The sequence below is a fragment of the Pelophylax lessonae genome (genome assembly GCF_965119305.1).
Source record: "Pelophylax lessonae genome assembly, chromosome: 2".
Taxonomy (NCBI): Eukaryota; Metazoa; Chordata; class Amphibia; order Anura; family Ranidae; genus Pelophylax; species Pelophylax lessonae.
Genome location: NC_138769.1, coordinates 455,794,821 through 455,818,412, shown reverse-complemented (window position 1 = coordinate 455,818,412; position 23,592 = coordinate 455,794,821). Strand labels below are relative to the sequence as shown.

The following is a 23,592-nucleotide window of genomic DNA, read 5'->3' as shown; positions in this document are numbered from 1 at the left end:
AAATCACTATAAAAATCTTAAATGGCTCGTATTACACCCCCTACAGACTGGCCAAGATGTTGCCCTCTCACTCCTCCTTATGCTGGAGGGGCTGTGATCAAGAGGGGAACCTTTACCACTCCTTTTGGTCATGTCCTAACATGATCAGCCTGTGGAATCAAATATTTAAACTAATCTAAAAAATTAAGCTCCGTTGTATAATCCTATATGTAGATCTTCCACGAGGTTGAGGAAGCGGTTTGGGGGCCTCTATGGGGGGGTCGGCCCATTTGACACAGATTGTTCCCCTTAGGGGTGTTTGGGGCTGATTTACCCCCAGCATGTTGTATACAATGTCTTTGACCAACCCACCCTCATGCCCGCACTCCCTCTCTTCTCTTGACTCCATCTGTCGTCACAATCACCTCCAGCTTACTTGTATGCGGTACCGCTTGAGTTTCATGTTTATTCTTTGACTGCTGCACATCATATCCAGTTTTTGTTGTTTTCGTTTTTTTTTCCTTTTTTTTTTTTCTATTGTGTACTATATTTTTGCGTTTGAATTGTTCTTGTAAAAACCCAATAAAAACTATTTAAAAAAAAAATGAAAAATGTATTTCACGGTAAGTCAAAAATCCAATTTCTCTTACGTCCTCTGACAGTCGCCGCCCACTCATTCAATCTGCACGTCTGGGTATTGGCCTTCTCCACAGGAGTAAGCTAGGCAGAAGATTTTGTTAGAATAATCACAAAACCTTTGTATAGACGCCTACAGGTGGCTGTCCCCCTGGTCAATAGCCCAAGCTAGCTTCATTCCCAATTGTTTTTCTGCTGCCTAGCTTAACAGTAGGCTGGCTTTCCCTGGCTGTGGCTTCGGTCTCAGCTTTTTTCTTCTTTTTATGTTTCTCTCTGAAAAAGTATTTTTTTCTTTTAAAGAAAGCTTTTTATTTTCTTCTTCGCTTAGTTAGTCAGACTTTAGAAGACTACAGCGTTTGCAGAGCTGGGACTCGCACTGGTTATTCTAGAGCCTTACGGACTCCCAGCCTGCCATTGAGCGTTAGCAGATTATTGGTAGGCCCAGGCCTCGCAAATGACAAGGTCCCTAACTTCAGGGATAAGCCTGCGAAGTTGCTATCTTCGCTGGGATGTCTCATCCGCGGTACGCCCGCGTGTTGCCAGCGTCCCTTTTGGCTGACGGCACCCCCCACTCAGGGTGGGAGGTTTCCTGTCGCAGAGCGGTGCCCACGTTCGCTGGACCGGTGAGTACCCTGCTACCATTCTGTCTTTGACCATGTTTGTCAGGGTGTGTATGTGGGCCCTCTGTTTTGGGGATGACAGTTCAGTATGGGTTCTGTGATGTCCCCCTCAAGGCTGTAGGTACGGTTCCTGTGTGTCCCTTGGTGTTGGCACTGTCGTGGTTTCATCGCAGTATGGTGGGGTGCGGGGGTCTCCTACGTCCCTGGGGTGCTTGTGGTACTCTGTGGGGGACAGTGCATGGTGTTTTGGGGCCGCAATTAGCGCTAAAACGCGTGCCCACCATTTTGGGTGTGGGCACGCTGTTCGGCCTCATAGTGTGGGCAGCAGCCATTTTCTGTCATCCTTTTGGCGCCGATCTGGCGCCATCTTTAGTGTGGGCATGATGTCCTTTGTGGGTAGCGACCATTTTCCCAGGGCTTTCTCTCCATTGACTTCTATTGGCAATCATTTTCTTGTGGCTCAGGGCTGGCTTTGCCTCTAGGGGCGTTAGGTCACTTCCTCCTTCTTCCCTTCAGATCCTCGGCAGCGCGGGCAAGTATAACACACTGTGGGGGGCTTTTTACGGTTTTCTCTGGCCTGGATTCCTGCTAGCACTCATTTTTACAGATTCCTGTAGCAAGGGACAAGGGCTCCATTTGCGGTGCAGGTTTGCGGTGGGACCGTAAGAATCGCCAATTTAAAGGGCCAGCGTCATTTAAATTGATATTGCTATTATGGAGTCCCAGGATAGCAAATTCCCACCAGATCTGGTGGAGGGTTCAGGTACTAAAGGCAGGCAAAAAGAAACAAAGAAAGGGCGCACCGACCTAGCGCATTATCCTCAATAATAGGCTTTATTTGTGCAACATATAAAATGGCTACTCACAAACACAGGTGTAAAAATGATCATAACAAGCTCAGTAGCTCCAGTGTCAGGAATAGTCCCATATGAAAGTCCATAATCCGATGAGATGACGGCTGACTCGTTTCGAGGCTCAGCCTCTTCCTCAGAGCCACTGTCATGGCCTACTCATAAGTTTAAATAGTAATGCATTGCTCAAACCCCTCCCTCAGATCTCAGGAGCCCCTCCCTCTAGGGGTGTGGCAGAGGTACTACACCCCTCCCTCTTGTAGCACTGCCATTCAACCCTCAACAGGGTTGGTTCATGAAACCCATATAATGTGCACCACCGTTACATTATCAAAACAAATTAAAACAATAGCACATACACTTGAATAAAATCTACAACATGCAGCTGCAATGGTCAGCATCCATATGACATAGCATAAAACGCACAATATGAATAAAAGTGTGAAAAAATGTAAATAAAAACTAGTGTAAAATGTGGTTCATGTAGGTATGCAAAGCACTTCTACTAATAGTAGAGGACTAATGATGTCCTATTGGACGTATATATACCCCACTTATACCTTTGGGGATGCTTGTGGTAGGATGGAGAGAGATCCCAAAGGGCCCATTGCGATCCATCCAGATATTATCCTTGCTATGTCCATATTGATTGTGTGACAAAGGCTTATCCCTTAGCTCAATGTTTCACATGTAAGCTGTCCGATGCTTGCCTCTAAAACAGGGGGGTAATGGGGGATGGTGGCGAAGGGTTCAGGAGAGGAGGGAGAGGAGGAGCCGACCAGGCGCTGCAGAACTCTGCAGCATATCCCATCGGTAGCTCCGTGGAACGCACGCCGATGCTCAACTTTCGGGTTGCCGCATCATGCGTTCCTTTGTTTCTTTTTGCCTTTAGTACCGTTGGACTACCCCAGTCCTTTTTGGGCTGCAAGACCTAGCCATCCAAGACGCCAGCTGTAAGTCCCGTGGGGAGTGTGGTCGGGGAGCTTGGATTCTAAGCGCAGGAGAAGGGTGGCATCCCCTTATTATTTTGGAGGGTTCAGGTACTCCTGAATCCTCTGCCATAGTCTCGCTAACTGCTGCACTTGCGACTTTAGCGTCAAAAGTGGATTTGCTGATGTCTGACCGGGCTTCTAAGAAAAGACCTATGCCCTCTGTCTTCTGATTCAGAGCCAGATTTGGTTGCCACGGACAACGTCCCCCCCTGCGGGGTCTGTCCTCTCAGTCGGATGTGGAGGAGGAGGATTTGTCCTCGGGGTCAGCGCGGGACCGCGCTGCGGTGGACGCACTTATCAGCTCTGTTAAGGAAACGTTGAATTTGTATGATGAGCCCCACCTGTCGGGTAAGCGGTCTTCCTTTGGGACCCGCAAGGCCCAAAAGTCGGGTCAGGTTTTTCCTTGTCCCGAGGAGTTTCACAAAACCATGAATGACCAATGGCCCCGTATCAAACATCATTTTGTGGTGCCCAAGCGATTTCAGTACCGTTATCCCTTTGCGCATCCGGTGGATTCTCGCTGGACTGCGGCTCCGAAGGTGGACCACACTGTGTCCAGGTTAAATAAAGCCACTTTAATGCCCGTGGAGGATGTTCCCCCTGTGTTTAAAGACCTGGCGGATAGGCGGGTGGAGACACTTTCTCGCCACATCTATCTGGTGGCGGGGTCCTTGCTGAAGCCCGTGTTCGCTTCGGTCATGGTCTCAGGCTGTGGTTGAGTGGGCAAAGACGCTTAAGCGCACTCTCATTGCTGAATCCGCCTCTTCTGCTGCGCTGGAGATGGTGGATCAAATGGGCCAGGACGTGTTGTACCTGTGTGACGCGGCCTTGGACGAGGCCCCATTAGTCGCACGTCTGTCGGCGATCGCTATCCGTATTACTTGGTTGAAGAGTTGGTCGGCCGACCAGTCTTCAAAGAAGACGGTGACTGACATCCCTTTTATGGGAAGTTGTCTTTTTGGGGACTCTCTGGATGAACTGATCAAAGGGCTCACTGGGGGTAAGACACTCTTTTACCCCAGGTAACTAGGGGAAAATCGTCCCGCGCCAAGCGGGGTCCCACCTTTTAAGCCTAATCAAGGGTCATTTCGTGCCTTCAAGACGCAGGATAAAGGCAAGTCCTTCAAGGCCTCTGGTAGCCAGAAGAAGCCTTGGGCAGGTAAGTCCAAGGGCGGCAACGCTGGCCAGCGGCCCAGTCCACTTCGTCCTGAAGGGACGCCCTCACCCATCTATGGGGTGGGGGGACGTCTGCGTTGTTTTCCGGAACCCTGGCTGTCCAAAGTTCGAGACAGGTGGGTTCAAGAACTCATTCATTCAGGGTACAAGATCGAGTTTCGGTCTCGCCCCGCAGACAGATTCTTTCCATCAAATCTTCATTTAACTCCCGATAGTTTTCGGGATCTCCGCCGGGCGGTTCAGGACCTACTCGCCCAAGGAGTTGTTGTCCCGGTTCCACGGCGGGAAAGGTTTCGGGGTTTTTACTCCCATCTGTTCACAGTGCCCAGAAAGGAGGGCAAGGTGCGTCCGATTTTGGACTTAAAGTTCCTGAACCGCTTTGTGTGGGTCCAGAATTTCCAGATGGAGTCCCTCCGGTCAGTGGTGGCATCCCTGAGTCCAGGGGACTTCCTGGCCTCCATCGATCTCAAGGATGCGTATCTACACATCCCTATCTACGAGGGTCACCAGAGGTACCTCCGCTTTGTAATCGCGGAGGAGCATTATCAGTTTGTGGCGTTGCCTTTCGGCCTCGCTTCAGCTCCAAGGGTATTCACCAAGGTGTTGGCTCCTGTTTTAGCCCTGTTAAGGGTGCAGGGAATTGCAATCCTCGGTTATCTGGACGATCTCCTGTTAAGGTCGAGTTCAAGTGCCACCCTGCTGCGCAATCTGGCGATCACGGTCCAGATGCTCCAGGATTTCGTGTGGACCATCAATTTTCAGAAGTCGACTTTGTCGCCTTCAGTTCGTCTCCCCTACCTGGGGATGATTCTGGACTCCGCCCAGGCGAAGGTCTTTTCTTCCGGAGGACAAACTCCGGATCCTGCAGGACGAGGTCAGGTCCCTCAGGGACAATGAGCTCTCCTCGATGCGGACGTGCATGCGGTCCCTGGGCCTGATGGTATCGGCTTTCGAGGCGATCCCATTTGCACAGTTTCACACGAGATCTCTTCAACCGGAGATTCTGGTCCGGTGGGACAGACGACGTCAGTCCCTGGAAAGGACAATTTCCTTGAGCCCCCAAGTGAGATCGGATCTCTTGTGGTGGCTCCAGTCTCCGGCTCTGACGGGAGAACTGGCAGGTGGACTATCTGAGTCGCCAGACCCTGGATCAAGGGGAATGGTATCTACACCAGGACGTGTTTCAGATGCTGTGTGCGAGATGGGGATCTGTGTGCGAGATGGGGATCCCTGGATGTGGATCTGTTCGCATCTCGGCTCAACAACAAGGAGGAAGGATTTGTGGCTCGCACGCGCGACCCTCTGGCAGACGCGTTGGTGGTGCCCTGGCACCGGTATCGCTTGATTTACGCATTTCCTCCGATTCAGTTGTTGTCCAGGTTCCTCCACAGGTTGGTCTCGGAACCGAGGTTAGTGATTCTGGTGGCACCAGACTGGCCGCGTCGGTCTTGGTACGCGGACATCATGCAAATGGTGATCAAGCCCCCCTGGCGACTTCCGCTTCGAGGCGATCTTCTGTCTCAAGGGCCGATCTTCCATCCTTTTTTACAGTCTCTGGCTTTGACGGCGTGGCTGTTGAAAGCCAGGTCTTGAGAGACAGAGGTCTCTCGTCGGCGGTTATTCCTACCTTGCTCAAGGCCAGGAAGGCCTCCTCTGGTAATATTTATTATAGTACCTGGAAGGCTTATTTCGCCTGGTGTGAGTTGCAGGGGTTCCATCCCCGCTCCTTTTCGGTGGCGAGGGTGTTGGCTTTCCTGCAAACCGGTGTGGATCAGCGTCTTGTGCTGACCATGATTAAAGGCCAGTTGTCGGCACTGGCCATTTTGTTTCAGCGTCCCCTGGCGTCAAATTCTTTGGTTCGCACCTTTGTTCAGGTGGTTCGCCACTTGGCTCCCCCAAGGAGGGCACCCTTGCCCCCTTGGGACCTAAATTTTGGTTCTGTCTGTTTTGCAACGTCCTCCCTTTGAGAACATCCGAGAGATTCCTCTGCCTGTGCTGTCACTGAAAGTTCCCTTTCTGGTGGCGATCACATCTGCTTGCAGAGTGTCGGAGTTGGCGGCCCTGTCCTGCCGCTCCCCCTACCTGGTTGTTCATAGGGATAAAGTGGTCCTGCGACCTCATCAGTCCTTCCTTCCGAAGGTGGTTTCAGACTTCCACCTCAATGAGGACATTGTCTTGCCTTTGCTGTGTGCGAAGCCTAAGCATCCTAAGGAGTTTGCCTTGCATTCCTTGGATGTGGTCTGGGCGATCAGGGTCTATCTGTCGGCTACTGAATCCTTCAGGAAGTCGGATTGTCTTTGTCCTTCCTCGGGGACCTCTGAAGGGTACGGCTGCGTCTGTGGCTACCATTCTAAATGAATCAGACAGGTGATTGTGCAGGCCTATTCGATTAGGGATTGGGTTCCACCTTTCCCTGTCACAGCGCACTCTACGAGAAAGATTAGTGTGTCTTGGGCCTTTCGCCATCAGGCCGCTTTTGGCCGCAAAGTTTTGAGTGCGGCAGTGCCTTAGGGGAGGCAGGGTAGTTTTGTGCCTGTCTCCTCCTGTTGGGGGTTATTCCTTGTTTTTTGTTTTCCTGGGTTCACTCCTGTTGAGCTTTTTTTGTTGCCCAGTGATTCCTTTTCTGGATCGGAAAAAATTATTTTCTCTGACCTGGGTGCTATGTTGCCTTTTTGACGGTTACGTTTTCCCACCCCTCACATCTACACTGCTTTAGGACGTCCCAGACGTGCAAATTGAATGAGTGGGCGGCGACTGTCAGAGGACGTAAGAGAAAATAGAATTTTTGTAAGAACTTACCGTAAAATTCTTTTCTCTGAGTCCTCTGACAGTCGCCGCCCACCCCTCTTTTGGGGTTCATGGATCTCTATACTGCTTGCTACCAAACTGAATTGGGAATGAAGCTAGCTGGGGGTATTGACCAGAGGGACAGCCCCCTGTAGGTGTGTCTATACAAAGTTTTTGTGATTATTCTAACAAAATCTTCTGCCTAGCTTACTCCTGTGGAGAAGGCCAAAACCCAGACGTGCAGATTGAATGAGTGGGCGGCGATTGTCAGAGGACTCAGAGAAAATAATTTTACGGTAAGTTCTTACAAAAATTCTATTTTTTTTTACACTGATCCCTCCTCTCTGTTCTTATGATCCACTCCTATTTCTTGCTAACTAAACAAAGGCTTGCTGGGAGTTAGAGGGGTTATTATACAGGGCTTCCCTTACAACTTTTTCTTGCCAATGGCCAGTCTCCTGAAGGCAGCATATTGCATTGTACCGTATTTACTTCATCATGTGTCCCATAATGTACTCCATAAAAAGGATTTTACGGTAAGTCAAAAATACTATTTTATTCCTCTTATGATCTCTGAGCTATAGTCCTCCCAGTTTTTAATTTATTTGCTTTTCATATTTTATGTAGCTTTGTTTTATTGGGCTGTGAGTGATTACCACAGTTGCTAACCAGAAAACAATAATGTAGTTATTGCTCCTGTCCTTTTATAAATAGGAATCTGACACTTACAGTATACATACAAAACAGTTTTGTTTCCTAAATGTAAAATATTTGTGAGACATTTTGAATAGGGTATTTGTAAAAGATGTTGTTCTTCCCAGTCCATGTGGAAATTTATCATTTTGATAATGTGAAATAAAATGCACCAAATAGTATAGTACGATATGGACATACACAGTTGTAGGGTGCAAATGTTTGAGTTTCTGTGAAGTGAAGGTCAGATTATTAACCAATGCCTCATGACTTCCTAATGACTCGCTTCAGTTTTTGTCTCTGGATAGACTCGTTTTTGTAACCCAGGTGAATCTGTATGAAATTGATCTCTAATTTTGGAATTTTTAGAAATTATACTTCTTGTTATACCAATTAAAATCCACTGCTCAAAAAAATTAAAGGAAACATTTTTAATCAGAGTATAGCATGAAGTCAAACTCCTGGGATAGGGGTTGTTAATCAGTTTCAGCTGCTTTGGTGTTAATGAAATGAACAGGTGCAATAGATGGGCAAAAATGAGACAACCCCCCAAACAGGAATGGTTTTAAAGGTAAAGGCCACTGACATTTTTTTCCATACTCTTCTTTTCTGACAGTTTTTCACAGTTTTGGCTAGGGTTAGTGTCATTACTGGTAGCATGAGGCGATACCTGAACCCTATAAAGCGGGCATCACTAAATGGTGGCCCGCGGTCAGCATCCGGCCTGAGCTGCTGCTCTATGAGGACCGCCACGATCACGCCATTTGGCTGCTGGTTTTCTTCCCTGCCTCTGCTGCTGTCATTAGCGGAGCAGGACGATTTGCTGGGGGCGGGACCGGCATTGAATGGAGAGAGGCAGCTGCCTGAATTAACTTTTCAGGGTGGAGGTGATTGGCTGCTGGGAGGCGGGAGGTGATTGGCTGGGAGTCACACAGTCGGCTGCCTCTCTGCATGTGGTGCTGCTGTTCCTCTGCCTTCTGGAGATTGTCCCGCCTCCTGCTCTCTGCTCTGTGTAAGGTAGGAGAGTGAAGGGAGGACATGGCTGTGAAGTTGTGAAGGATGATTGGGGAGCAGGGTTCAAGTACAGGGGGTTAGTGTGGGGTGTTGGGATTCATGTAAAGGGGAGCAGTGCTGTGGGGGCGGGGTGAAGGGGGCAGTGCTGTGGGGGTGATATGTTAAGAGGGTAGTGGTGTGTGTTGATGTAAAGGGGGACAGTGCTGTTGGGGGGGGGGGGGGGTGAAAGAATCAGTGCTGTGGGGGGGGGGGGGTGAAGGGGGCAGTGCTATTGGGGGGTGGGTGTTAACAGGGCAGTGCTGTGTATGTGTGTGGGGGTGATGCAAAGGGGCAGTGCTGTTGGGGTGATATAAGGGGGCAGTGATGTGAAGGGAGACAGTGCTGTTGGGGGGATATGTGAAGGGGGCAATGCTGTGCGGGGAGGTGAATGGGCAGTGCTCTGGGGGGATATTAGGGGGCAGTGTTGTGGGGGGGAGGTAAAGGGGGCAGTGTTGTGGGGAGAGGTAAAGGGGGCAGTGCTGTGGGGGGATATGAATGGGGCAGTGCTGCAGGAGTGATATGTGAAGGGGGCAGTGGTGTGGGGGGAAGTGAGAGGGACAGTGCTGTTGGGGGGATGTGAAAGGGACAGTGTTGTTGGGGGGATTTGAGAGGGACAGTGCTGTTGGGGGGATGTGAGAGGGACAGTGCTGATGGGGGGGATATGTGAAGAGGGACAGTGCCGTTGGGGGGATATGTGAAGACGGATAGTGCAGTAGGGGGGATATGTGAAGAGGTACAGTGCCGTTGCGGGGATATGTGAAGGGGGATATGTGAAGAGGGACAGTGCTGTAGGGGGTGATATGTGAAGGAGAAAGTGGTGTGTGTCGGGGGGGGGGGGGTATGTATGTATGTGTGTGTGGGGGGGAGTGATGTGAAGGGGACAGTGGTGTGTGTGTGTGTGTGTGTGTGTGTGTGTGGGGGGTGGTGATGTGAAGGGGACAGTGGTGTGTGTGTGTGGGGGTGTTGATGTGAAAGGGACAGTGGTGTGTGTGGGGGGTGGTGATGTTGTGAAGGGGGACAGTGGTATGTGTGTGTGTGTGTGTGTGGGGGGGGGGGTGGTGATGTGAAGGGGGACAGTGGTGTGTGTGTGTGTGTGGGGGGGTGATGTGAAGGGGGACAGTGGTGTGTGTGTGGGGGGGGGGTGGTGATGTGAAGGGGACAGTGGGGGGGGTGGTGATGTGAAGGGGACAGTGCTGTGTGGGGGGGGGGATATGTGAAGGGATGTGCTGTAGGTTGGTGGTTGTGAAAGGGGCAGCGCTTTGGGGGGGGGGTGATATGTGAAGGGGACAGTGGTGTGTGTCGGGCGGGGGGGGGGGATGTATGTGTGTGGGGGGGGGTGGTGATGTGAAGGGGACGGTGGTGTATGTGTGCGTGGGGGACGGTGGTGATGATGATTGACTCTTAAACGCAATGAAATGCAAGGTGCGGCTTCCCACACATGGAAATTGCATGGTGCAAACGCACCATGCAGTTTCCATGCGACTGCATTTTTTAAAGAGGTGCCAGGGCTTTTCCCCTGCAGAAAACGCAGGCACAGCAGCCAATTCAAATGTATGGGCTGTCACCTGCACACCTGGGCTGTGATGTAAAGAATCCGAGTCATCACACAAAAATGCAATCTGGACCTCTGCCGGAAGAAAATTTTACTAATCGGACCTCCATGAATTTTAGTTCAAAACCCCTGCTATAAAGGTTGCACAGGCAGTCCAAATCCTCCAGAATGGCACATCAATACGTGCCACTGCCACAAGGTGTGCTGTGTCTCCTAGTTCAGTTTCAAGAGCATAGAGGAGATACCAGGAGAGAGGCAGTTACTCTAGGAAACTGGATATGGCCGTAGAAGGTCTTTAACCCATCAGCAGGACCAGCATCTTCTCCTTTGTGCAAGGAAGAACAGGATGAGCACTGCAAGAACCCTACAAAATGACCTCCAACAAACCACTGGTGTGAATGTCTCTGACCAAACAATCAGAAACAGACTTTATGGAGGAGGCCTGAGGGCCTGACGTGCTCTGGTGAGCCCTGTGTTCACTGCCCAGCACCGTGGAGCTCGATTGGCATTTGCCATTGAACGCCAGAGTTGGCAGGTCTGCCACTGGCGCCCTGTGCTTTTCAGGTGAGAGCAGGTTCACCCTGAGCACGTGACATGTGGCATGAAAGGGTCTGGAGAAGCCATGGAGAACGTTATGCTGCCTGGAACATCATTCAGCATGACCGGTTTGGTAGTGGGTTAGTGATGGTCTGGGGAAACATATCCATGGAGGGAGGCACAGACTTCTACAGGCTAGATAGTAGCCTGACTGCCATTAGTTATTGGGGTGAAACTCTTGGACCCATTGTCACACCCTACGCTAGGCAGTGGATCCTGGGTTCCTCCTGGTGCACAACAATGCCCTGCCTCATGTGACCAGAGTATACTACCTAGTTCCTGGAGGATGAAATAATTATTACCATTGAATGGCCCCCATGCTCGCCTGACCTAAATCCAATAGAACACCTCTGCAACATTTTTTCGGTCCATCCGACTCCGCCAGGTTGCACCTCAGTCTGTTCACAAGCTCAGTGATGCCCTGGTCCAGATCTGGGAGGAAATACCCCAGGACACCACACATTGTCTCATTAGGAGCATGCTTGACATTGCCAGGCATTCATACAACCATGTGGGGGCCATACAAACCACTGACTACCATTTTGAGTTGATGCAATGACCATTTCAGCAAAATGGACTAGCCTGCTGCATCATTTATTCACTTTGTTTTTCGGGGTGTCTTTGAATTCAGCCCTCTGTAGGTTGGTCATTTTAATTTCTATCAAATGATGTGGCATCCTTTCCTTCCTAACCTATTACCCAGTCCTTATCAGTATAGAGATTCAGATATTTTTCCCCATTAAGATCTGATGTGTTTTCAAAGTGTTCCTTTAATTTTTTTTGAGCAGTGCATTTTATTCAGAACTTTTTTTTACCTAGATGAATTATGATTAATGATTTGTAAAGCGCATTTAGTTTGCAAATCGCTTTACAAATTGAAGACAGACAGTACAGTTGCAATACAAGCGAGATCAAAGAACCCTGCTCATTATAGATTTTAATCTAAAATAGGTCATATAAATATATTTCTTGGCACAGCGTAAGCTCTATTTTACCGCATTTTATTTGCTGTTATTTTAACTCACCCCCATGTGGTGACCTGTTGTATATAGTCAAGCGTATAAGGCGATCAGCTAAAATATATATATATATAGCTAGTCAGTAAATATAGAAGAAAACCTAAGGCTGCATTCACACTTGAGCGTAGCGTTTTTTACCGCGATTTTTACCGCGATTTTACCGCGATTTTTTCAGGCGTTTTTAATTGACATCTATCAAAAACGCTGGTAATCAGCCCAAAAAGAAGCTCATGTACTTTTTTCAGCTACAGGCGTTTTGCAAAACGCTCAGATGTGAACAGGGGCCATTTAAATGAATGGGGTTTTACTTGTTGGGCGTTTTGGAAGCGTTTCTTTTGAGCGTTTTTGGAGCTGAAAACGCCCAGGTGTGAATGGAGCCTAAAGAAAATCTGGTATACAGAGTTTCATTGGCTACATTATGCTAAACAGTAGCTTTTATTATTCTTGTTTTTAAGACCTGCTGGTACAGGATCCACCTACCATTCCTGTAATAAATTCATAGTAAAATAAAGGGTAACCGCAATTTATGCCACAGTCCACCTCGTTGCTGCAGGAAGCATCACTAGTAGACTAATTAGGATATATTTTTTACTTCCATATGACTTTTTTTTATTTCTTTTTTTTGTGGGGGGCAGGTCATGCACTATGGGTATGGCAGTATGGAGAGAAGAGACCAGTGTTTGATGTCCTCGGAACTGATGGAAATTATGTGAAGCCCCTGCTTTCTGCAGTGTATTTATTTTTCACTATGATCATTGTTTTACAGGTAAATTTTTGCAGGCTAATGATAAACATACTTTTAAGCATATGTTAAAATTTCAATTTTTAATACTTATCATTTTGCTTTATTTTATGATTACCACTGAACACAACAAAGCATATTCATAAAAGATCACAAATTGATTTTTCTAGAAGCATACCTAAACTTTCTATTTTTCTTTTCCTTTTTTTTTTTAGGTAGCAAACACTGATGCAGAAAATGTTAATTCACACCTAATGAATATGAAAAATAATACCTTCTACTATGTTTGCGTTTTTTGTGAATGTGTGTGTGTGTGTGTGTGTGTGTGTGTGTGTGTGTGTGTGTGTGTGTGTGTGTGTGTGTGTGTGTGTGTGTGTGTATATATATATATACACAGTTGTGTTCAAAATTATTCAACCCCCAATGCTGTAAAGGGTTTTAGGGAATTTAGTGTACATTTGTAATTGTATTCAGAATGAAATCCTACCACTCTGAAGAACAGAGGTTCATTGAAGTGTTTTCAATCAGGTATTGAAAACACCTGTGGATGTCAGGGAGCAGCAATAAAGCCTAATAAGCACCAATTAGGCAGCTTTAAAATGACCGTGATACTCAGCTTCTTCTAGACATTTACTGGTACCCCCTGCCACCGTATGGCCCGGTTTTGTAGGGTACAGGCTCATTTTTGTATGCTTGCTTTTTTTGCCTTGCTGCCATAATTTGGCCTCGAGTAAATCTTTTGACTTATCTTATCCTAATTGCTATTGAAGGGAAGGCTATACCAGTTAAATTCATATTTCATTTTCTTAATGACAGGTGCTTATCCCAGTGTCCCTCTACGTTTCCATTGAGATTGTTAAAATTTGCCAAGTTTATTTTATTCATCAAGATAAGGACCTGTATGATGAAGAAACAGACTCCCGTCTGCAGTGCCGTGCCCTCAACATCACTGAAGACCTAGGTCAGATACAGTATATCTTCTCCGACAAAACTGGAACACTAACTGAAAATAAAATGGTTTTCAGACGCTGCACTGTCTCTGGAATAGAGTATTCTCATGATGCCAATGGTAAGATTACTTTGTTTTTAAAAGCAAATATAAATATGCACAAGCCAAACGAGGCATTGTGCTCTTGGTTTCTTGTGTTTGCCCACCTACACTTTGTGTAGTCTTTTAAACTATTTCCTTCTGTATTGAGCACTTTTGTGAGTAATGTAAAAGTGTGTCCACCATAGTGACAGCTGTTTCTTAATATGAGATTTTAATGACACTTGCTTTTACCGCTGGATGAGCCTTAGAGTATGTTTGTTTGTTTTTTCTTAATAGAAACCTTCAGTTCTGAAAGAGCATTGATGCTTCGGTCTACTATGAGTAAAATACGTTTTTGTGTAGCTTACTCTTCTACATGTTCTGCCTGTGAGTTTGAGTGAATCTGCAAATTACTGCCCATCCACAATTGCCTCTTTAGCACTTAAAGCGGAGTTCCACCTAAAAAACAAAAAAATACATAAAAATACCCCCGGGACAGTCAGGGCTAGTGCATTCCACAATGGATAGCCTCTGAACTGTCCTGGGTTGCACTTACCTGCAAGAAGAAATACTTACCTTGAAAATGTCTTCTCCAGCGCTGCCATCTCAGGTGTGGGCAGCTTGAAGCCAGTGCGATCCTCTTCTGCGTCCTCTTCCATCCTCTTCGGTCCCACGATGCTCTGCGCCGGCCCCGCCGTCACTTCCGGGTCTGCAGCGTCATCCCTGCACAGCTTCTGGGCATGCCCAGAAGCTGTTTAGCAAGGTATGATGGCGCCTGCACCTGAACTGACGTCGGGGCCGGTGCAGACGCATTGATTCCTGGGAGCGATGACGTTCAGCTCCCAGGAATCCTTGGAAGCCAGGAAGTGACGACTCGCCGTGGCCACCGAGGGGAGGAAGAGGAAGTAAGATAAGTATATTATCTTCTAAACAAGGTAAGTAAAAAAAAAAAAATGCGATTATCCATTTGTTTTTCAGGTTACCCGGACCAAGAAGATGGAACGAACTTTAATTTTCGGGTGGAACTCTGCTTTAAGAACTTTTGCACAAAATTAAGGCTATAGTTGTTTCCTCTGCACTTAGTAACATTGGAGCCTCACCTCTCCTGCGACATGCTCCATCAGATAATGGAAACTTCAGCAAACTATGCAAAGACTACCTTGCTCTGTCAATGGCAAGCAGGCCTACTGGGCAGTTTAAATGCAGAGATATCTCTGTTATTCCCAAGTAGTATTTAAAGCTAATATGCAATTTAGCCTACTAGTATCCACCTATGGGGCAGTTCAATTGAAAAGAGATCTCTGATCTTGTGAAGTAGTATTTAACAGCATCCACTGCTTTTTCCTTTGCTTCGGTGTTAAGCAAAAGGTTTTTTAGTATATTATCAAAAGTATTGGAACACCTGTGTTTACGCATTCATGAACTTTAATGGCATCCCAGTCTTAATCTGTAGGGTTCAATATTGAGTTGGTCCACCCTTTTCAGCTAAAACAGCTTCAACTCTTCTGGGAAGGCTGTCCACAAGGTTTAGGAGTATGTCTATGGGAATGTTTGACCATTCTTTCAGAAGGTCAGGCACTGATGTTGTCTGTGCTCTAATTTATCCCAAAGGTGTTCTATCAGGTTTAGGTCAAGACTTTGCAGGCCAGTCAAGTTCCTCCACCCCAAACTCACTCATCCACGTCTTTATGGACCTTGCTTTGTGCACTGGTGCGCAGTCATGTTGGAACAGGAAGGGCCAACCCCAAGCTGTTCCCACAAAGTTGGGAGTATGAAATAGTCCAAAATGTCTTGGTATGCTGGAGCCTTAGGAGTTCCTTTAACTGGAACTAAGGGGCCAAGCCCAACCCCTGAGAACCCCACACCAAAATCCCCTCTCCACCAAATGATTTGGACCAGTGCACAAAGCAAGGTCCATAAAGACCATGTATATGCCAGTTTGGGGTGGAGGAACTTGACTGGCCTGCACCTCAACCCAATAGAGCATCTTTGGGATGAATTGGAGCACAGACTGCAAGTCAGGCCTACTCATCCACATCAGTGCCTGACCTCACAATTGCGCTTCTGGAGGAATGGTCAAACATTCCCATAGACACACTCCTAAACCTTGTGGACAGCCTTCCCAGAAGAGTTGAAGCTGCTATAGCTGCAAAGGGTGGGCCAACTCAATATTGAACCCTACAGATTAAGACTGGGATGCCATTAAAGTTCATGTGCGTGTAAAGGCAGGTGTCCCAATACTTTTGGTAATATAGTGTATACAGGTGCATCTCAAAAAATTAGAATATCATCATAAAGTTAATTTTTTTCAGTAATCCAATTTAAAAAGTGAAACTCGTAAATTATATAGATTCAGATTCATTACACACAGAGTGATATATTTCAAGCATTTCTTTCTTTTAATTTTGATGAATATGGCTTACAGCTAGTGAAAAACCCAAAATTCAGTATGTCAGAAAATTTGAATATTACAATAAGACCAATAAAAAAAAGGATTTTTAATACAGAAATGTTGGCTTACTAAAAATGATGTCCATGTCCAGTATAGTATGCACTCAAAACTTGGTTGGGGCTCCTTTTGAATGAATCACTGCATCAATGCGGCATGCCGTGGAGGTGATTAGCCTGTGGCACTGCTGAGGTGTTATGGAAGCCCAGGTTGCTTTGATAGTTGCCTGCAGCTCATCTGCATTGTTGGGTCTGATGTCACTCATCTTTCTTTTGACAATACCCCACAGCTTCTCTATGGGGAGTAGGTCAGGTGATACCATTGTCATAACACAGTTATACCATGATCAATAAACCAGGTATTGGTACTTTTGGCAGTGTGGGCAGGTGCCCAGTACTGCTGGAAAATTAAATCCGCATTTCCATAAAGCTAGTCAGCAGAGGGAAGCATGAAGTGCTCTAGAATTTCCAGGAAGAGGAGAGGGCTGCGTTGACTTTGGCTTTGATAAAAACACAGTGGACCAACACCAGCAGATGACATGGCTCCCCAAATCATCACTGAATGTGGAAACTTCACACTGGACCTCATGCAACTTGGATTCTGTGTCTCCCCCTCCTCCTCCAGACTCTGGGACCTTGAATTCCAAATGATATGCAAACTATACTTTCATCTGAAACCACTGAGCAACAGTCCAGTTCTTTTTCTCCTTAGCCCGGGTAAGACGCTTCTGTCATTCTCTGGTTCAGGAGTGGCTTGACACATTGAACGCGACAGTTGTAGCCCTTGTCCTAGATACGTCTGTGTGTGGTGGCTCTTGAAGCACTGACACCAGCCGCAGTCCACTCCTTGTGAATCTCTTCCAAATTCTTGAATGGCCTTTGGTTCACAATCCTCTCAAGGCTGTGATGTTATCCCTGTTGCTTGTGCACATTTTTCTACCACACTTTTTCCTTCCACTCAACTTTTTATTAATATGCTTGGTGAACAGCCAGCTTTTTGTTACTTACCCTCCTTGCAGAGAGTGTCAATGACTGTCTTCTGGACAATTGTCACGTCAACAGTTTTCTCCATGATTATGTAACCTACTCAACCTGACTGAGAAAAAATGTAAAGGCTCAGCAAACCTTTACAGGTGTTTTGATTTAATTAGCTGATTAGAGTGTGATACAATGAGTCTACAATATTGATCTTTTTTTTACAATTTTCTGAGATACTGAATTTTGGGTTTTCACTAGCTGTAAGCCATATTTATCAAAATTTAAAAAAAAAATGTTTGAAATATATCAATCAAGTGAGAACACCAAACAAGAAGACCCAACCTGCTGGCATAAACGAAGGGCGCCCGGATGCCCCACCTCCCTGCACCTTCGTCAACACGGTGCGTCCGGACGGGAGGATTCACCACGGTATCCCACCAGAAAGTGCCCCCGGATATCAACATAGGCTCAGGATCTATAGAGTATGAACATAACACTAAGTTGCACGTTTAGTTAACATCCTATGAGTGATGTATGGGGGGGGGGGGGGGGGGTCAAGGAAACATAAAAAGGGATAAAATCAGGGGGAGTGAATAGATTGTAGGTGCATTTGTAGAGAGAACATATAGCCAGTTAGTAGCCGGTACCACACGGCAATGTCGTATTATCTTAACTAATCTCAGAAGAATAGTACATCCAACCCAACAAAATGTCTCTAAACCTTTCCTGTTAAACTTTGACTTTATGAACCCAATGCTCAGTCTCCATAATTGAATCAACTTCCCTTTTTCAATCTAGCAGAATTGGACATTTAGATTGTTTCCAAAACCTGGGAATCATTGATTTGGTCGCGTTCAGTAAATGGGGAGTTACACTTTTAGGGTTTTAAGGATGAAGGAACCCCATGGAACAAGAAATGCAGGGGAGAAATCTCTATAGGTCTAAGAGTAGTCTGTTTAATCCATGGGGCAATAGCCTCCCAAAGTGGTTTAATTTTAGGGCAGGAGCACCACAGGTGGAGAAATGTGCCTGGAACATCACATCTCCTCCAGTACGTACATCTACCGTCGGATACATTTGTGGTAGTCGGACAGGAGTCCGATACCATCTGCTGAGGAATTTGTATGACATTTCTTGTGTACGGTAGCTTATGGAGGTAAAGTGAGGCAGTCTAGTCAGTCTCTGGATCTGTGGTGGAGTAAAGTCATTTATTTTTTTTATTTATTTCAGGTACTTATATAGCACTATCAATTTACGCAGCGCTTTACATATACATTTTGCATTCACATCAGTCCCTGCCCTCGAGCTTACAATCGAAGGTCCCTAACTCGCATACATACACAGTAGGGCCTATTTTTTTTTTTTTCTTATACAGGATCCAATTAACCTACCAGCATGTCTTTGGAGTGTGGGAGGAAACCGGAGTACCCGGAGGAAACCCAAGCAGGCACAGGGAGAACATGCAAACTCCAGGCAGGTAGTGTCGTGGTTGGGATTCGAACCAGTGACCCTCTTGCTGCTAGGTGAAAGTGCTAACCACTACATCACTGTACCGCTTCACCCAACTCTTCAACAGATAGGGCTTTCCAACTCCTCAAGAACCGCGGAGGGTAACGTAGGAAAGTCAGAAGACTTAAGATAAGCTTGAACGGATAAGTGGGACTCCTGTTGCTGCTTCAATCGCCTGGCCAATAACCTGCCACATTTATTACCCTGTTCATAAAAACGATGGGCAAAATATCCGTTTAGATCGCCTGGCTGGACACCCCCCTCCTGGGAGTTCGTTTCAAAATGCGATGTCAGAGTGTGGGTTTGGACCTCAGAGACCCAATTCATCATCTAATAGCGATTCATTTAGATGCCATGTCCGCTCAAGAGGGTGGGTAGAGTTTGGGTGAAGGGTCAGAGAGATAGGGGACTGATCTGAAATAGTAATGGATTCAGTAGTTGATGAGCAAACAAGTCTAAAATAGAATTGGTCCACCATCAACATGTCAAGGCAAGAGTAAGTATCATGGGTTTTGGAGTAATAGCTAAAGTCTTTGTCTCCAGCGTGGAGAGCACGCCAGATGTAGGGAGCGCAGACGTTGCTTGGCATGTTTGAGAGCTCTAAAGGACAGTGATGTTTTCCCCCCATGAGGTGTCCAGGCAGGGATCAGGGCAAGATTGAAGTCCCACCCAAGATCAATAGCAATAGACCAATAACCCCTCCCTAAAGCATCCCCAGGGTCTTAGAAATAAAGTTTACAGTTCTCAAACTGGGAGAATAAATCGAGGCCAAATGACTTTGTGCCAGAAGGTATGAGGCTTGTCTATGTGCTGTTTGGCCTATTGTAAGCGGGATAATTTGTGGCATTTGAGTAGTAATGGCTTTCTTCTGGCGACTTGACCATGCAGCCCATCTTTCTTCAAGTGCCTCCTTATTGTGTGTCTTGAAACAGCCACACCACATGTTTTCAGAGAGTCCTGTATTTCATCTGAAATTATTTGTGGGCTTTTCTTTGTATCCCGAACAATTTTCCTGGCAGTTGTGGCTGAAATTTTAGTTGGTCTACCTGACCGTGGTTTTGGTTGAAACAGAACCCCTCATTTTCCACTTCTTGATTAGAGTTTGAACACTGCTGATTGGCATTCTCATTTCCTTGGATATCTTTTTATATCCCTTTCCTTTTTTATACAGTTCAACTACCTTTTCCCACAGATCCTTTGACCATTCTTTTGCTTTCCCCATGACTCAGAATCCAGAAACGTCAGTGCAGCACTGGATGAAAGATGCAAGGGTCTGTCAGGAGTCCAGAAACTCATTGACGTTTTATACACACACACACACTAATTACAAGCAAACAGATCACAGGTGAGGATGGTTACCTTTAATAGCCATTCAAACCCCTTTGTGTCCACTTGTGTGCATGTTATTAGGCCAAAATCACCAGGGTATGTAAACTTTTGATCAGGGTCATTTGGATAGTTTCTGTTGTCATTATGATTTAAAAAGAATACACACAACTGATTGATAGTAAATGGCTTCAGCCAAACCCTAATCATGAGTGAAAGAAAATTTTTTTTTTTTTTTTTTTTTTTTTTTTTGTTATTCATATTCTCAAAAAAATGGTCAAGAAATCATAAATTCTGCCAGGGTATGTAAACTTATGAGCGCAACTGTATAGTCCAATACTAAAATGCAGACTAAATTAATTCTACACATAACCAGGGCTCGACAAACCCCAGGTGCCAGGTCGCCATGGCAACAAGAAGTTTTGTTCTGGGGTGCTGCCCTAATTCTCCCCGTGCCATCAAGGCCGGGAAAGAATGTAATATAGTGCGACGTGCATTGCATTACATTCACCGAAACATAGGGGAGACATGCAGGGTCTTTTAGATAGATGTCTCATTAAAGAGAACCTGTCCCCATATATGGTAAATACCTTTTCTCCTCAGCAGTATATAGCAGTCTTGTGACTTCTAGATGTGTCTTGTTAAAGCTTGTAGTAGTTTTCATTCTGCACTGACTGTCCTATCAGGATGCAGGACTCCTGACCCTCTGTCTGGACAGTGCTATTTGGCTCTGTGTTGATCACATGCACCCTCCCAAGTAGGGTTGCACCGGTATCGGAGCCAATACTAGGCATTTTTTGCAAGTATTGGTAATGGCAAAAATCCTCTGATACCCAAAACCGATACTGAAACTAATGTCCGCTCGAGAGCGGAATGACTCCCTCCGGCAATGGGATTCGGAGCAGTAGACATCCCTAGAGCACAGCAGTACTCTACACAGGGGGTACTAGGGAGGGGTGGGCTCCCCCCTTCCCAGCTCTCCACCACCCATGACTCTTGCTGGCAGTCTCCTGTCCTGCATGGTACATATCTTGAGCACAGCACTAAGAGCTCCCCCCCCCCCCCATCCCATTCCCTTTCAGCTACCATGTGCAGAGTGTATAGCTAGCTACTGCAATGAAGTTGCCATTCCTATCATGGAATTTGATAGGTTTGATACTGTGCCCTCTTTGCTCCCTGTACTGTGCCCTCTTTGCTCCCTGTACTGTGCCCTCTTTGCTCCCTGTACTGTGCCCTCTTTGCTCCCTGTACTGTGCCCTCTTTGCCCCCTGTACTGTGGCCTCTTTTCCCCCCTGTACTGTGGCCTCTTTTCCCCCCTGTACTGTGGCCTCTTTTCCCCCCTGTACTGTGGCCTCTTTTCCCCCCTGTACTGTGGCCTCTTTTCCCCCCTGTACTGTGGCCTCTTTTCCCCCCTGTACTGTGGCCTCTTTTCCCCCCTGTACTGTGGCCTCTTTTCCCCCCTGTACTGTGGCCTCTTTTCCCCCCTGTACTGTGGCCTCTTTCGCCCCTGTACTGTGGCCTCTTTCCCCCCTGTACTGTGGCCTCTTTCCCCCCTGTACTGTGGCCTCTTCCCCCCCTGTACTGTGGCCTCTTCCCCCCCCCTGTACTGTGGCCTCTTCCCCCCCCCTGTACTGTGGCCTCTTTCCCCCCCCCTGTACTGTGGCCTCTTTTCCCCCCCCCTGTACTGTGGCCTCTTTTCCCCCCTGTACTGTGGCCTCTTTCGCCCCTGTACTGTGGCCTCTTTCCCCCCTGTACTGTGGCCTCTTTCCCCCCTGTACTGTGGCCTCTTCCCCCCCCTGTACTGTGGCCTCTTCCCCCCCCTGTACTGTGGCCTCTTTCCCCCGCCCTGTACTGTGGCCTCTTCCCCCCCCCTGTACTGTGGCCTCTTTTCCCCCCCTGTACTGTGGCCTCTTTTCCCCCCCTGTACTGTGGCCTCTTTTCCCCCCCTGTACTGTGGCCTCTTTTCCCCCCCTGTACTGTGGCCTCTTTTCCCCCCTGTACTGTGGCCTCTTTTCCCCCCTGTACTCCGGCCTCTTTGCCCCCCTGTACTCTGGCCTCTTTTCCCCCCTGTACTCTGGCCTCTTTGGCCCCCCCCCCTGTAGTGTGCCCTCTTTGCCCCCCCCCCCCGTAGTGTGCCCTCTTTGCCCCCCCCCCCTGTAGTGTGCCCTCTTTGCGCCCCCCCCCCTGTAGTGTGCCCTCTTTGCGCCCCCCCCCTGTAGTGTGCCCTCTTTGCGCCCCCCCCCCCCCTGTAGTGTGCCCTCTTTGCGCCCCCCCCTGTACTGTGCCTTCTTTGCACCCCCCCTGTACTGTGCCCTCTTTGCACCCCCCCTGTACTGTGCCCTCTTTGCACCCCCCCTGTACTGTGCCCTCTTTGCACCCCCCCTGTACTGTGCCCTCTTTGCACCCCCCCTGTACTGTGCCCTCTTTGCCCTCCCCTGTACTGTGCCCTCTTTGCACCCCCCTGTACTGTGCCCTCTTTGCACCCCCCCTGTACTGTGCCCTCTTTGCACCCCCCCCCCTGTACTGTGCCCTCTTTGCACCCCCCCTGTACTGTGCCCTCTTTGCACCCCCCCTGTACTGTGCCCTCTTTGCACCCCCCCTGTACTGTGCCCTCTTTGCACCCCCCCTGTACTGTGCCCTCTTTGCACCCCGCCTGTACTGTGCCCTCTTTGCACCCCCCCTGTACTGTGCCCTCTTTGCACCCCCCCTGTACTGTGCCCTCTTTGCACCCCCCCTGTACTGTGCCCTCTTTGCACCCCCCCCTGTACTGTGCCCTCTTTGCACCCCCCCCTGTACTGTGCCCTCTTTGCACCCCCCCTGTACTGTGCCCTCTTTGCACCCCCCCCTGTACTGTGCCCTCTTTGCACCCCCCCCTGTACTGTGCCCTCTTTGCACCCCCCCCTGTACTGTGCCCTCTTTGCACCCCCCCCTGTACTGTGCCCTCTTTGCACCCCCCCCTGTACTGTGCCCTCTTTGCACCCCCCCCGTACTGTGCCCTCTTTGCCCCCCCGTACTGTGCCCTCTTTGCCCCCCCGTACTGTGCCCTCTTTGCCCCCCCGTACTGTGCCCTCTTTGCCCCCCCCGTACTGTGCCCTCTTTGCCCCCCCCCCCGTACTGTGCCCTCTTAATTCTCTTCTGATTCCAGTAGAGGAATCCCCGTCCTTTAAGGACCTAGCTGACAGGAAAATGGAGGCTGTGGCACGCAGCATGTTTACTGTGGCTGGTTCAGCATTGCAGCCAGCCTTTGCCTCAGCCCTGGTGTCTTAGACCCTAACTGAATGGGCCAAGCATTTGCGCCAGGGCCTGGGGGGTGAGCAGCTCCCCGCTGCTTATGTTGATTTAGCAGACCCATTGGTCCATGGGCTGCAGTTTATTTGTGATGCTGCTTTGGATACAGTTCCTGTGCTGTCCAAACTTTGTTTCAGCGGTGGTGATTAGGCGCGTGCTGTGGCTTAAGAAATGGTCTGCAAACCAAGCCACCAAGAAAGCGCTCATTGATCTGCCCTTTCAAGGCAATTGTCTGTTTGGGGCTACCCTGGATGACATCATTAAGGGTATCACGGGGGGAGGAAAGGGAAGGAGCCTCGTCGCAGAAGGGGTCTTC

General features: G+C 48.0%; 1 protein-coding gene across 2 annotated transcripts in view; it reads left to right on the top strand.

Moving 5' to 3' along the window:
- The window catches only part of ATP10A (ATPase phospholipid transporting 10A (putative)), a 454,793-nt gene that overhangs the window by 265,785 nt on the left and 165,416 nt on the right, over positions 1–23,592 (top strand). For both annotated transcript variants that reach the window (XM_082245265.1, XM_082245266.1), the window contains exons 6-7: positions 12,591–12,721; positions 13,514–13,766. In XM_082245265.1, coding sequence (XP_082101391.1) covers positions 12,591–12,721; positions 13,514–13,766 — 384 coding nt within the window. The remainder of the gene's footprint in view (positions 1–12,590; positions 12,722–13,513; positions 13,767–23,592) is intronic.